Raw genomic sequence first — 14293 nt, forward strand, 5'->3', positions numbered from 1 at the left:
TGTACACGACGGGAAAAAATGTACTTGCTCAGCAAAGCCAGCTCTGGGCTAAAATGCGAGCGTGAAAAACGCGGTTTATTTTTATAATAATGTTTACAGCTGTTTAATGACCCTGAAAGGGTTCCATACGCCTGAGCGCTGTGTCTCCAAACAGGGGTGTATTACTCTTATAACAACCTCAGTTAAACAGTTACAGGAACAAAAATCGCGCCCATCTATCACACGGGGGTTGCGGACACTATTAGCGTTTAATCACTCTTTTTTTTTTCACTAGCCTGCCTTTTCCTGAGTTTGTTTCTGTGGGTGAAGCAATTGCTGGGGAGGCGTTTGGGGCTTTGGAGAAAAATTGGGATAATCAGAGATTTCTTTTTAATAAACAGATATTTAGAGATGGTTTTAGAACTGTGGGGGCACGATGTTACGATAAATATAATTACAGAGGAATGTTTTAACAATTAAAGATTATTAAAAAAAAAAAATAATTACGGAAGGTGGAGATGATATTGTTTCTATATGGTTGGTCACTATATTTAATATGATCAGACCTTGCAGGAGAGTTTATATCATGTGTATGCAATCATTGCTAGAATCATAAAGCTTTTAAAGCACATTTAGTCAATACAAATATGTAGGTTGCAAAGTACTGTACCTAAACCATATGAACAAACGTTTCTGGACACATAACCATCCCATCTACACTATATAGCCAAAATGTATGTGGACAATTAACTATCACATCTAGGCTACATGGCCATAGGTTCGTGGACATCTAACCCTCACATCTACGCTTCATGGCCAAAAGTTTGTGGACCCTAACTGTCACATCTACACTACTTGGCCAAAAGTATGTGGACATCTGACCATCGCATCCACACTATCTGGCCAAATGTATGTGGACACTTAACCATCACATCTAGGCTAGTACTTCGTGGCCAAAAGTAGGTGGACATCTGACCATCACATTCCTTCCTAACCAATGACACCACAAAGCGTCTAATCCACTCCCTTGTCACCTCTCGCCTCGACTACTGCAACTCTGATCTCATTGGCTTACCTTTAAATAGGCTATCCCCCTGTTCAGTTCATCATGAATGCTGCTATCAGACTCATCCACTTTACCAACCGTTCAGTCTGCTACTCCTCTCTGCCAATCCCTCCATTGGCTTCCACTCACCCAACAAATTAAATTCAAGATACTAACAATAACTTACAAAGCCATCCACAATCTGGCCCCCAGCTACATCACTAACCTGGTCTCAAAATACCAACCAAATTGTTTTCTTTGTTCCTCCCAAGACCTCCTGCTCTCTAGCTCCCTTGTCACCTCATCCGAAGCTCTTCTCCAGGACTTCCCAAGTCTCTCCCATCCTCTGGAACACTACCCCAAACTGTCTATCTCCTACTTTGTCCACTTTAAGACAATCCCTAAAAACTCATCTCTTCAAAGAAGCCTATCCTGCCCCCCACCTAACAACTGTACTTTTTTTTTCTCCATCAGCACATCCCCCACAGTCATTATCTCTTGTATCTCTTGACCTTCTCACTTAGATTGTAAGCTCTAACGAGCAGGGCCCTCTGATTCCTCCTGTATTAAAGTGTATTATAGTTGTACTGTCTACCCTTAAGTTGTAAAGCGCTGCGTAAACTTTTGGTGCTATATAAATTTTATAAATTCTGTAAACTAATAATAATAATAAAAATCAAATCCACACAAAATGGGCAAAAGTATGTGGACATCAGACCATCAAATCCTCACTATATGGGCAGAAGTATGTGGACATACTTCTTGGCACCCTTCCTTCTTAACCCAATTAGGAAGGAAGGAAGGAAATAAGAGGAAAAGAAAAAGAAAGGAAGGGAAAAGGAAAGGAATGGAAGGAAAGAAGGAAGGGAGGAAGGAAGGAAGAAGAAAAAGAAAAAAAGGAAGGGAAAAGTAAAGAGGAAAGGAAGAAAGGAAATGAAGAAGGAAGGAGGGAGGGAAGGAAGGAAAGAAGATGAAAAGAAAAAGAAAGGAAGGGGAAAGGTAAGAAATGGAAGGGAGGAAGAAGGAAAGGAAAAGAAAGGAAGGGAAAAGGAAAGGAAAGGAAGAAAGGAAAGGAATGGAAGGAAGGCGGGAGGGAAGGAAGGGAGGAAAGAAGAGGAAAAGGAAAAGAAAGGAATGGAAGGAAGGAAGGAAGGAAGGAAGGAAGGAAGGAAGGAAGGAAGGAAGGAAGGAAGGAAGGAAGAAGAAAAGGAAAAGAAAGGAAGGGAAAATGAAAGGAAAGAGGAAAGGAAGAAAGGAAAGGAGTGGGCGGAAAGAAGGAAAGAATAAAGAGAAAAAGGAAAAGGAAAGGATAGAGGAAATAAAGCAAGGGAATTTGTAAATATTGCTTCCATCAAACACGTTGAATGTACCTACTGACTTGTTATTAGGATTATTTGATTTTTAGTAGACTTGTGGCACACTCATCCTTCACACTTCTGTTGGATCATTCTGATTGAGCTGCCTCTCAAAACTAGTAATTGTGTCAGGTCACAGGAAGGAAGAAAGGAAAGGAAAGAGGGAAGGAGGGAAGAAAGGAAGGAACACTATATGGGCAGAAGTATGTGGACATCAGACCATCACATCCACAATATATGGGCAGAAGTATGTGGACATATTCTTGGCACCCATACTGTCTTCATACTGTCTTTATAATTCACGGTTGTTATTGTCCAGTGATTCATTCTATCGCGGCTACCAAAAGGCCTGATGAAAGGGGATTTGTGAGTTGAATGTACCCACTGACTTGTTATTAGGATTATTTGTTTTTTTTGTTTACACTTATGGTACTCTCATCCTTCACACTTGTCCGTTGGATCAGTCTGGGGGCCCTTTAGAGCTACCCTGTTTGTTAGAGAGCTGCCTTTCAAAATTGGTAATTGCCTCAGATCACAGGAAGGAAGGAAAGGAAAGGAAGGAAGGAAGGAAGGAAGGAAGGAAGGAAGGAAGGAAGGAAGGGGAAGGGAAGAAAGAAAGGAAGAAAGAGGGGGGAGGAAGGAAGGAAGAAAGTCACATCATACACTTCCTTGTTGTTATTGTCCAGTAATTCATTCTATCACCGCTGACAAAAGGCCTGATGAAGGGGGATTTGTGAGCCACTGAAACACGTTGAATGTACCTACTGACTTGTTATTAGGATTATTTGATTTTTTATAGACTTGTGGCACACTCATCCTTCACACTTCTGTTGGATCATTCTGATTGAGCTGCCTCTCAAAACTAGTAATTGTGTCAGGTCAAGGAAGGGAAAAGGAAAGGAAAGAGGAAAGGAAGAAAGGAAATTAAGAAGGAAGGAAGGAAGGAAAGAAGAGGAAAAGAAAAAGAAAGGAAGGGAAAAGGAAAAGGAAAGGGAAGAAGGAAGGAAGGAAGAAGAAAAAGAAAAGAAAGGAAGGGAAAAGTAAAGAGGAAAGGAAGAAAGGAAATGAAGAAGGAAGGAGGGAGGGAAGGAAGGAAGGAAAGAAGAGGAAAAGAAAAAGAAAGGAAGGGGAAAGGTAAGGAATGGAAGGAAAGAAGGAAGGAAGGAAGGAAGAAGGAAAGGAAAAGAAAGGAAGGGAAAAGGAAAGGAAGAAAGGAAAGGAATGGAAGGAAGGCGGGAGGGAAGGGAGGAAAGAAGAGGAAAAGGAATGGAAGGAAAGAAGGAAGGAAGAAAGGAAGAAGAAAAGGAAAAGAAAGGAGGGGAAAAGGAAAGGAAAGGAAGAAAGGAAAGGAATGGGAGGAAAGAAGTAAAGAATGAAGAGGAAAAGTAAAGGAAAGAGGAAAGAAAGGAAAGGAATTTGTAAATATTGCTTCCATCAAAGCCTAATCACATAGGCAACTGAACCGAGCCATTTGTTCGATGTCTCTGCAGTTTAATTCTGTTGTGGATTTGCAGGCTTGCTAACCCCCCCCCGTTGCCTTTTTTTTTAGATATATGAAAAGAAACTTTGTGTTTTTGGCCTTAAACCCAAAATCTGTAATCCGTAAACACTTGGAAGGTCTTAAAATTCTTTGTGGGAGCGCTGTGGTCACTGTACCACCCCTTACGTCGCACAATCATTAACTCCGACCGTCTCTGCTCCCTCACTCCAGCCGTTTCCCACTTATCGGAGGTTTTAATAACAATTTGCATTTCAGCGCGCCGATGTACCCGTTCCCCCCCATAAAGTGCGCTTTTGGTTTTTATTAATATTTTGAGGGTTAAATCCTAATCTTGAAGGTTCTGCAGATCTGCTAGTCCGTCTCCTTAAAATTTAATATACCTCGTTAATGCTTACTTGCAAACACTGAAGGATTTTTACGATTATAATCATGTGTTACAGCACCTAGTACTGTTTCTAAGCTGCATACTAATCAGCTTAATGAGATATTACTGCACTTTTTGTTGACTAAGGCAAAATCCTTTTTATTGTTGGGAAGCTTGTCCTTTTATTTTTATTCAAAACATTATCATGTTTTATTGTATGCCAGAGACAGTCTCCGAGCTCTGCAAATAACATGAAAAGTTTTATATTTCATTTTGTATATTAACTGCTGGAAGTGTGCATTAGCCGCCCCAATATGGACGCTTCGTTCTGCAGGAAAGTCCCGTTTTTTGTTTTGGTAGGCATCGGCTGTCCTGACTTTCGAAGGTCAGTTTTAATTCTCAAATCACCCAATGGGGAGCTTTTTTCATATCTCAGATTTTGTGTACAGTTGTAGAACATCTAAAGCTGTAGTGCCTGACCTGTGGTTGGGGGCCGCATCTGGCCCTTTGGTACTTATTGTGTGTCCCATGGGTCCCCTACAGACGGTATTCTGTGTTTTCCTTATCTAGATGCTTACCCCAATAAAGGATTAATATTCATTAGACTGAGCTGTAGTAGGTTTGGTTATTTCTTTCACACTATCTTACTTTTCTTTTTTTTTTTTTTCATCTGATCTTTTACATTGGATCAAAATCCTTTGCCGAAACAAATATTAAATGTGGCACATGAAATGTTTAGAAGGGCTGTAGGGAGCATTGATTTGTAAAGAGGTTGAACCCTAGCAGTCTCATTTAATGCATCTCCAGCCTATGACTGTCTCATAAGCCACAATTATCTAGCAACTATCCCTGTTGCATGTCTGCAGTCTCTGATCATCACTTGCCCATAGTCTTTGGCCATGACCATCACTTGCCCATAGTCTTTGGCCATGCCCTGTTGCATGTCTACACTCTATAATCTCTGTAGCATGCCCATAGTCTTTGACCATTTCCTGTTGCATGTCTGCACTCCCTCTCACCACCCCCTGTTGTATTTTCTATAGCCTCTGACCATCTCTTGTAGCATGCTCATAGTCTTTGACCATCTCCTGTTGCATGTCTGCAGTCTCTGACACAGATTTGCAGGATGCATACAGTCTTTAACCATTTACTCTTACATGTCTGTAGCTTCTGACCATCTCTTGTAGGAAGCTCATAGTCTTTGACCATCTCATCTTGCATGTTTGTAGTCTATGACCATCTCTTGTGGCAAGCTCATACTCTTTGACCATCTCATCTTGCATGTTTGGAGTCTCTGACCATCTCTTGTAGCATGCTCATCATCTTCGACCATCTCCTGTTGCATGTCTGCAGTCTCTGACCACCATTTGCAGCATGCATGCATCTTTAACCATCTACTCTTACATGTCTGCAGTCTCTGACCATCTCTTGCAGCATCCCAATAGCCTTTGACCATCTCCAGGTGCATGTCTGTAGTCTCTGATAGCTTGCTGTAGCCTGGAATCAGGGTTGGGACAAGGGGTGGGCAGGAGGGGCAGCTGCCCTGGGTACAATGTCTGTAGCCTTTGACCATCTCCTGTAGTGTGCTCAAAGTCTTTGACCATCTAGTTTTGCATGTCTGCAGTCTCTGACCATCATTTGTAGCATGCACATAGTCTTTAGCCATCTATTGTTTCATGTCTTCAGTCTTTGACCATCTCTTGTAGAATGCTCAAAATCTTTGACCATCTCCTGTTGCATATCTGCAGTCTCTGACCACCATTTGAAGGATGCATACAGTCTTTAACCATTTACTCTTACATGTCTGTAGCTTCTGACCATCTCTTGTAGCAAGCTCATAGTCTTTGACCATCTCATCTTGAATGTCTGCAGTCTCTGACCATCATTTGTAGCATGCACATAGTCTTTGACCATCTACTGTATTGTTTCATGTCTGCAGTCTCTGACCATCTCTTGTAGCATGCTCATAGTCTTTGACCATCTCCTGTTGCATGTCTGTGATCTCTGACCACCATTTGCAGCATGCATACAGTTTTTAACCATCTATTTTTACTTGTCTGAAGTCTCTGACGATCTCTTGTAGCATCCTGATATCCTGATAGCCTTTGATGATCTCCAGTTGCATGTCTGTAGTCTCTGATAGCTTTCTGTAGGGTTGGGACAAGGGGTGGGCAGGAGGGGCGGCTGCCCTGGGTGCAATAGTTTACTGCAGGGATAGGGGCTTCTTGACACTAACCCTAAGGGAAGCGGGGGGGGGGGGCACAGTTTGGCATCATTGCCCTGGGCACTGAATGAACTTGTCCCGGTACTGCTTGGAATGAACTAAATATTATGTGTGGCCCTTTGTTGATGTCAGTATTATTGCTATCTGTGTCTCCATTAAATTAGAAGTATGGGAAATAAAAAAATAAAAAAACATTTATACTCCCCTAGGTGGATGCAGCATCTGTGCCCCGCTGCATTCTAAGACAGAGAACCAATCGATCAAAGACTGCTGATCGCTCAGTTTGCGGCCTACTGTGAGTACCGAGCCAGTGACTGTTAGTCACCCGCTCTCTGCTCTGCCCTATCAGTGCTCACTGGAGCGTCGGGCTGTGGAAGGATCGGCTGGCTTAGGCTTTTAGCGACGTGCTGAGAGGCTGAACCAGCTGCCGATCCAGGCATCTGGGTGGATCCCGACATTGAAGTCAGGAACCCTTCAGAGCCCTGGACTGGCTGAGTGCAGAACAAAATGGACTCCTGTGACCCACAGGAGAAGTAGGACCAAAAGAGCTTTTGGCCTTCCTTCTCCTTTAAGGGGATTCAACTTCATTGTCTGTCCTGGTGACCATTGAGAGAAGATCCAAATGTTGATCACCAGATCTCAAATTCTTGTCACCATAACAGGAATAGAGGGGAAACCTTCCAATTGAGACATCAGCACAAAAACAGCAGATAGGAGTTTTAACCCTTCCTTGCGTTATCCAAAAAAAAGCATTGGCTTTAAATATACTTTAGCCATTTTTTTTTTACCTATTGATAATTTTCTCATCAATTTGCATATGTGAATATCACATAGGAAAGCAGTCATTATTATTTTGTATACAATATTTTTTAATATTTAATTTAAAACATTTTTAATTTTTTCAATATTTTACATTTTTTTATTTAATATTAGTAATGTTTTTTTTTAAATGTGAACCCTAGCTGGATGTCATTTAGTTTGTTAAAGCACTGAGTATTCCAAACAACTAAATATTTTTCATATTTTTTTTTTACTTTTTTTCATCCTACTTTTCTATTTTAGCGTTGCTGATCGTCTCTGGCCTCTTTTTAGCCCCTTCTTGTAGGCACTTGCTCCGCATCATTGTTTCAGGACATATCATATCACAAAAAAAAAAAAAAATCACATTTCATTATCATATGTTTATTAAGAATTTTTATTCAGAAAATATATATATTTTTTTTTTATTAAAAAAAAAATAAAAATATACATATATATATATATATATATATATATATATATATATATATATATATATATATTTATCATATGTTTATTAAGAATTTTTATTCAGAAAAAAAAAAAAAAAATATATATATATATATATATATATATATATATATATATATATATATATTTTTTTTTTTTTTTTTTATCATATGTTTATTAAGAATTTTCTTTAAAAAAAAAAAGCTTTCATGAAAATAATACCTGGGCAATCCTGCCAATACATGACTTATGTTTGTAATACTTTTATATTTTTTGAAAGAAAAGTCTTAATAAACATATGATAAAAAAAAAAAATATATATATATATATATAAATATATATATATATATATATATATATATATATATATTTATATATATATATATATAAATATATATATATATATATATATATATATATATTTTTTTTTTTTTATCATATGTTTATTAAGAATTTTCTTTCAAAAAATATAAAAGTATTACAAACATAAGTCATGTATTGGCAGGATCGCCCAGGTATTATTTTCATGAAAGCTTCAGATTTTTAACAACTTCTGAAATGACATGAACACATTAGAGCTTATAGGCTGCTGCAACTTTTGTCTTTTCGGTCTATATCTACTTTACCGGTTATAACATTTTTTATTTCTCAAGAAAGTTTATTCTACCTTCTAAATAGCAAACTGCAAATGTCTCTGTACTCTCCTCCTGTCCTCATGGACACCTCGCAGAACCCGATAATTAACATCCGTTAGAAGTTAGTGATATTATGAAAGGGCAATAACACACGGAAAGCCATCCCTTTATTTTTTATTTTTTTTAACTGAGTTTTATGTACAAATGCTACAAAAATCAATAATATTGCAAGAACTAACAATAAACTTGCAATTAAAAACCTGAAAATATCATTTTTTAACAAACTTATCTGACAAATATAGAAATACACTATATTGTCAAAAGTATTGGTACGCCTGCCTTTACACACACACATGAACTTTAATGGCACCCCAGTCTTAGTCCGTAGGGTTCAATATGAGTTGGTCCACCCTTTTGCAGCTATAACAGCTGCAACTCTTCTGGGAAGGCTGTCCACAAGGTTTAGGAGTGTGTCTATGGGAATGTTTGACCAGCGCATTTGTGAGGTCAGGCATTGATATGGACGAGAAGGCCTGGCTCGCAGTCTCCACTTCATCTCCAAAGGTGTTCTATTGGGTTGAGGTAGTTCCTCTACCCCAAACTCGCTCATCCACCCCTTTATGGACCTTGCTTTGTGCACTGGTGCTCAGTCATGTTGGAACAGGAAGGGACCTTCCCCAAACTGTTCCCACAAAGTTGGGAGCATGAAATGTCTTGGTATGCTGACGTCTTAAGAGTTTCCTTCACTGGAACTAAGGGGCCAAGTCCAACTCATGAAAAACAACCCCACACCATAATCCCCCCTCCACCAAATGATTTGGACTGCGGCTGCCGGTTACCTACTATTATAGTAAACGGGGCCAGTGGCCACACCTAGCCACTCGGCGCCGCAGCAGGAATCAGAAGATTCCTGCCGCTACAACTTGCACCGGCCTAAATCTCCGGTGTAAACGTAGCCCTAAGCTAGCCTAAGAAGAGCAATGGGACTCTCATTAAAAATAATACACACTCACTAGTTGTGGTGTCCCAATGATTCTACCAGTCATGTCTATCTAGATAGCTATGGTCTCCTACTTTCCTAGTTCCTGTTCAAGGGAAACATCAACTGGATTCCAATTTTTATTGACTCTTTTGATACTAGGATACTAGGACAGGAAATGTTGAAATCTCCCCATTGGGGTCACATATAAAAAAACAAAAAAAAAAGGAAAACTGAAATATTTACTTTTACCAAATATTAAAAATCTACCCCTTTCCTTTTTCTTTTTCCTTTGTTACAATTTGTATATGCTATATTTCACATCTAAGACTCTAGATTTTGATCTATTGGAGAAAAAATGCTTATAAAAAAAAGCTTATATACTTAGAGAGAGTGGTGGAAGCGAGAAATTAACAATGAATGGAGCAAAAAGGAGTTGGTTTGGTGATGGGTAATAGAGAGAAGGAATTAGGAAAAGACTAGGGTAATTGATTTTATTAAATATTGGACTCCCTTTTCTTTTTAAATGTGTAGTTTGTTTGTTTTTGTAAAAAAAAAAAAAAAATCAGAAAAAAAAATGTTTTCGAAAAAAAAAAAAAAGAAAGAAAACTAATGCAGCCACCAAATCTAAGAATTGGTAAGCTGCACTATAATAAATATATGCTTTTGGGGTTTTTACAAAAAATCTACACATAAAAGTTTTGGATGGGTTTAAATGCTACCCTGCAGCCAAAACAAAATCTAATAAAAAGGAACATTATAAGATATGTATATATACAATAATAATAGAGTATAATATTATAATGTTAACTTACTAAAACAAAATATAGCTACCAACAATTACAGATGATATTTTGATCTTTCTTATGTGTAAACTACCTGTATCGTACTTTCTTTTGGCATATGACAAAGCTTTTTGTACCACCTTTTGTACCAAATAAAAATAGTTTGTAAACAAAAAAAAAAAATCTAATAAAAAAACTGTATGTCCAAGCCAAAAAAAAAAAAATCAGTAGGTCTCTTTAATGCATTTCCCCAATTTTTGTCTTGTAAAAAAAGCTGCAAGTGCAGAAAAATATCTGCTGTTCTGCCAGAAACCCAGTGAGCTCCTAACGTCCTGCTGACAATAATGTCGCCACTGCACTGAAATCCCCAACAGAGTTCTCAGTCCTGCCCATTTCTGCTGGACTACAGAACTCCCCCCTTCTAATTTCCATAACATAAGGGGGGGGGGGGTTCCTGTAATCCAGCAGGGGAGAACTCAAGCAGGTCTGATAACACTTCTTGGGATACCAGTGCAGAAAGGGACAATGTAAAATGGTGAACCTCCTGAGCAGAGACACAGATATCCATAAAAACTAAACATGGTTTCCATCCTTCCCATGCACTGTCCAAAAAGGAAAAAAAAAAAAAGGGGTCTAATTATAATTGTGTCCACCCAAGAGTCACACAACTTTTGCCCAGGATTCACATATTTTTTCCAATTGAATCCTGTTTGAAAAATCTGAGAATCTTGGATGAATGTTGTAAATCTAACATAGATTCTAACCTTCCATTTCCCGGTCCAAAAAGGAAAAAAAATGCTTTAGGTTTAAAAAATGTTTTTAGCCAAGAATCACAAAACTTCCACCCAGGATTCAAAAGTTTTGAAAATTCGAATCCAATTAGAAAAACATGGGGATGTTGGGTGAACATTTATAAACAGACCCCTAATTGTTCTTAAGCAATATTCAATTCTGGGGTGGGATTTTAACAGAAAACCCTGGAGAACTCTTGTTGGGACGTCTTCCCTTATTACTTACTGCCAAGCCCTGGATCTTCATTGTCAACATCTAAAATGAGCTCTCCTTAAATTCCTATAACAATTCCACTGAAGAATGTAGAATGCAGGAATGCAGTGTTACCTGCTGTCTAGTGGATTCTGTGGACAGCTCATTTTAGGTGGCACCAAAATTTTAGATGAAAAGTTGTGTTGAACATCAGAGAAGAGCTCTTCACTGGTGCCCATAAGTTTGCAAAACTCTACAGCTTTAATATAAAAATCCTTTTTTTTTTGAGGGATTTTTCTATAGTACTTTTTTTAAAATTTTTTTAAAGTTTAGACACCTTATTATAATGATCTCTTTGCTTTTGCTGTTTGCAGGGATGGAGGAAGCTAGTTTGTGCCTTGGAGTTTCATCAGCTGTGCCTGACGTCGATACTCACCTCAACAACTCTTTGCTGAATGGCCAGTATTCAATGAGTCAGAAGCTACACCAGATCACGTCCCAGCTCAGCCATGCCTTCCCAGAGCTGCAGAACCGCCAGAAATCTGAAGACAAGACCGCAACGCCCATAGATGAGAAAAGTCATGTGTCAATGACGAATCAGCCCATCAACAATCAGATGGCTTTATTGGCCAACCAACTCAGTCGAGAAGTTGATAGCGGTCTTAACGGAAGAGTTGACTTGCAACAGTTTCTCAATGGACAGAACCTTGGGATCATGTCCCAGATGAGTGACATTGAGGACGACGCTAGGAAGAACAGGAAGTACCCGTGTCCACTTTGCGGCAAGCGTTTCCGATTTAATAGCATATTGTCACTTCACATGCGTACCCACACTGGGGAAAAGCCTTTTAAGTGCCCCTATTGTGACCACCGGGCAGCCCAGAAGGGTAACTTGAAGATCCACCTACGCACTCACAAACTTGGAAATCTTGGCAAAGGCCGAGGGCGAGTCAGAGAAGAAAACCGGCTTTTGCATGAGCTGGAGGAAAGAGCAATATTACGGGACAAACAGATGAAAAGCAGCCTTCTTCAGCCCCGACTTGACGTGAAACCACAACAACAGCACTTACAGCAATCCCCCTTACCCAACTGTCACGTATCATTGCCAGCGAATCACAGCACTTCTGACATTTCCAGCAAAGTGCCATCTCCGAAACCCGCGGTTGTTCAAGAGGAGGCAGTTGCTCCCACCACGGGATTCAGATGCACGTTCTGCAAAGGTAAATTTAAAAAACGTGAGGAACTGGATAGGCATATCCGAATATTGCACAAGCCTTACAAGTGCACTCTTTGTGATTTTGCTGCCTCTCAGGAGGAAGATTTGATTAGTCACGTAGAGAAGGCCCATATCACAGCAGAGTCCGTTCAAGGCCAAGGCTCCAGCAGCAATGGAGAGCAGCCAGCCAATGAATTCCGCTGCGAAGTTTGTGGTCAGGTCTTTAGCCAAGCTTGGTTCTTAAAGGGCCACATGAGGAAGCACAAGGATTCATTTGAGCATTGCTGCCAGATATGTGGAAGGCGCTTCAAAGAGCCTTGGTTTTTGAAAAACCACATGAAGGTCCACCTAAACAAATTGTCTGTCAAGAACAAATCCCCCACTGAAGCAGAGGTTCCAGGCTCAATTAATAGCATTTCGCAGGAGACTCACACCAATCTTTACTCCAGATATATATCCTGCTTACAAAGTGGCTTTATGCCTGCCGATAAAGCAAACTTGAGTGAACATGGCCATGTTTATAACAAATCTGAATTGAAAGAGAAGGAAGTCATTGGTAAACTGTTGTCACCAATCACGGGCTTGGCTCATAACATGTCTGAAAGCGATAGGCATTCTTTGCTTGGCTCCCTCAACTTGGTGCCTCCTCTAAAATCCAGTTGCATAGAACGGTTGCAGGCCGCAGCCAAAGCAGCTGAGATGGATCCAGTCAACAGCTACCAAGCTTGGCAACTTATGGCAAGAGGAATGGCGATGGAGCACAGCTTCTTGTCTAAAGAACAGCAGATACAACGTAACCATGAAGACAGTTTAGCCGGTCCCGGGGTTCTGTTTGATAAAGAAAAGAGAGAGTATGTCATTGTTGGACCGGATGGCTCCAAGCAGAAAATGCCAACTGATTTTGTTCACAGTTCTAAAATGTGTAATCAGAGAGATGTGCCATCTAAGCTTGACCTCCTTGAAAGTACGAGAGATTTCTTGTCCCATGGCCTAAACAAGGGGCTAGAATACAGCCTGCAAGGCCATGGAGCAGTGAATGATAAACCTACTGAATGTCCAGATTGTGGTAGGGTCTTTAGAACCTACCACCAAGTAGTGGTGCACTCGAGAGTCCACAAACGAGATAGAAAGGCAGAAGAAGAGGCACTTCACATGAGCCTGGAAGAGCGGCGAGGATCAGGGAGCGACCAGGAATCTCAGTCTATGAGCCGGTCCACAACACCGGGGTCTTCAAACATCACGGAAGAGAGTGGAAACGGTGGTGCCCTGTCCCAAGCTGGAAGTGCGCAGGAAGACAGTCCTCATCCATCATCCCCTTCATCTTCAGGTATGAAGCAATACATATCTCTGTAATGATATAGATTTATATGTACAGGTTGAAGGTCAACCCTAATTATGTACAGTTTTCTCATTGGGGGCTTATCTTCTGGTTGGCCTGGGGCACATTTCTCTTTTATTTTTTTAATAGACCAGGAAACTGGTGCTTTGCCCATGCAGGTCAAAGCAACAGGTTGGCTTTAATTACCCTTCCCTTGAAGCATGCACCAACGTTTTCCTTATATGTACAGGTTAGAGGTCAACCCTAATTATGTACAGTTCTAGCGTTGGGAGCTTATCTTCTGTTTGGTCTGGGGCACATTACTCTTTGTTTTTAGTAGACCAGGAAACTGGTGCTTTGCCCATGCAGGTCCAAGCAACAGGTTGGCTTTAATTACCCTTCCCTTGAAGCATGCACTTACCTTTGCCTTATATTGTACAGCTTAGAAGTCAACCCTAACTATGTACAGTTCTCTCGTTTGGGAGCTTATCTTCTGTTTGGTCTGGGGCACATTTTTCTTTGTTTTTAGTAGACCAGCAAACTGGTGCTTTGCCCATGCAGGTCAAAGCAACAGGTTGGCTTTAATTCCCCTTTCCCAGAAGTATGAACTTACCATCCCCGCCTCCCGAGCCCCTTACTAGTTGCTTAGTCAGCTTCCAG

General features: G+C 40.1%; 1 protein-coding gene across 3 annotated transcripts in view; it reads left to right on the top strand.

The window, feature by feature from the left end:
- Positions 1-14293, top strand: part of ZNF536 (zinc finger protein 536) — a 556044-nt gene that overhangs the window by 368414 nt on the left and 173337 nt on the right. For all 3 annotated transcript variants that reach the window (XM_073605824.1, XM_073605822.1, XM_073605823.1), the window contains one exon: positions 11474-13642. In XM_073605824.1, coding sequence (XP_073461925.1) covers positions 11476-13642 — 2167 coding nt within the window. In that variant the 5' untranslated portion in view covers positions 11474-11475. The remainder of the gene's footprint in view (positions 1-11473; positions 13643-14293) is intronic.

Source organism: Aquarana catesbeiana, linkage group LG11, assembly GCF_042186555.1.
Source record: "Aquarana catesbeiana isolate 2022-GZ linkage group LG11, ASM4218655v1, whole genome shotgun sequence".
In the NCBI taxonomy this organism is placed as follows: Eukaryota; Metazoa; Chordata; class Amphibia; order Anura; family Ranidae; genus Aquarana; species Aquarana catesbeiana.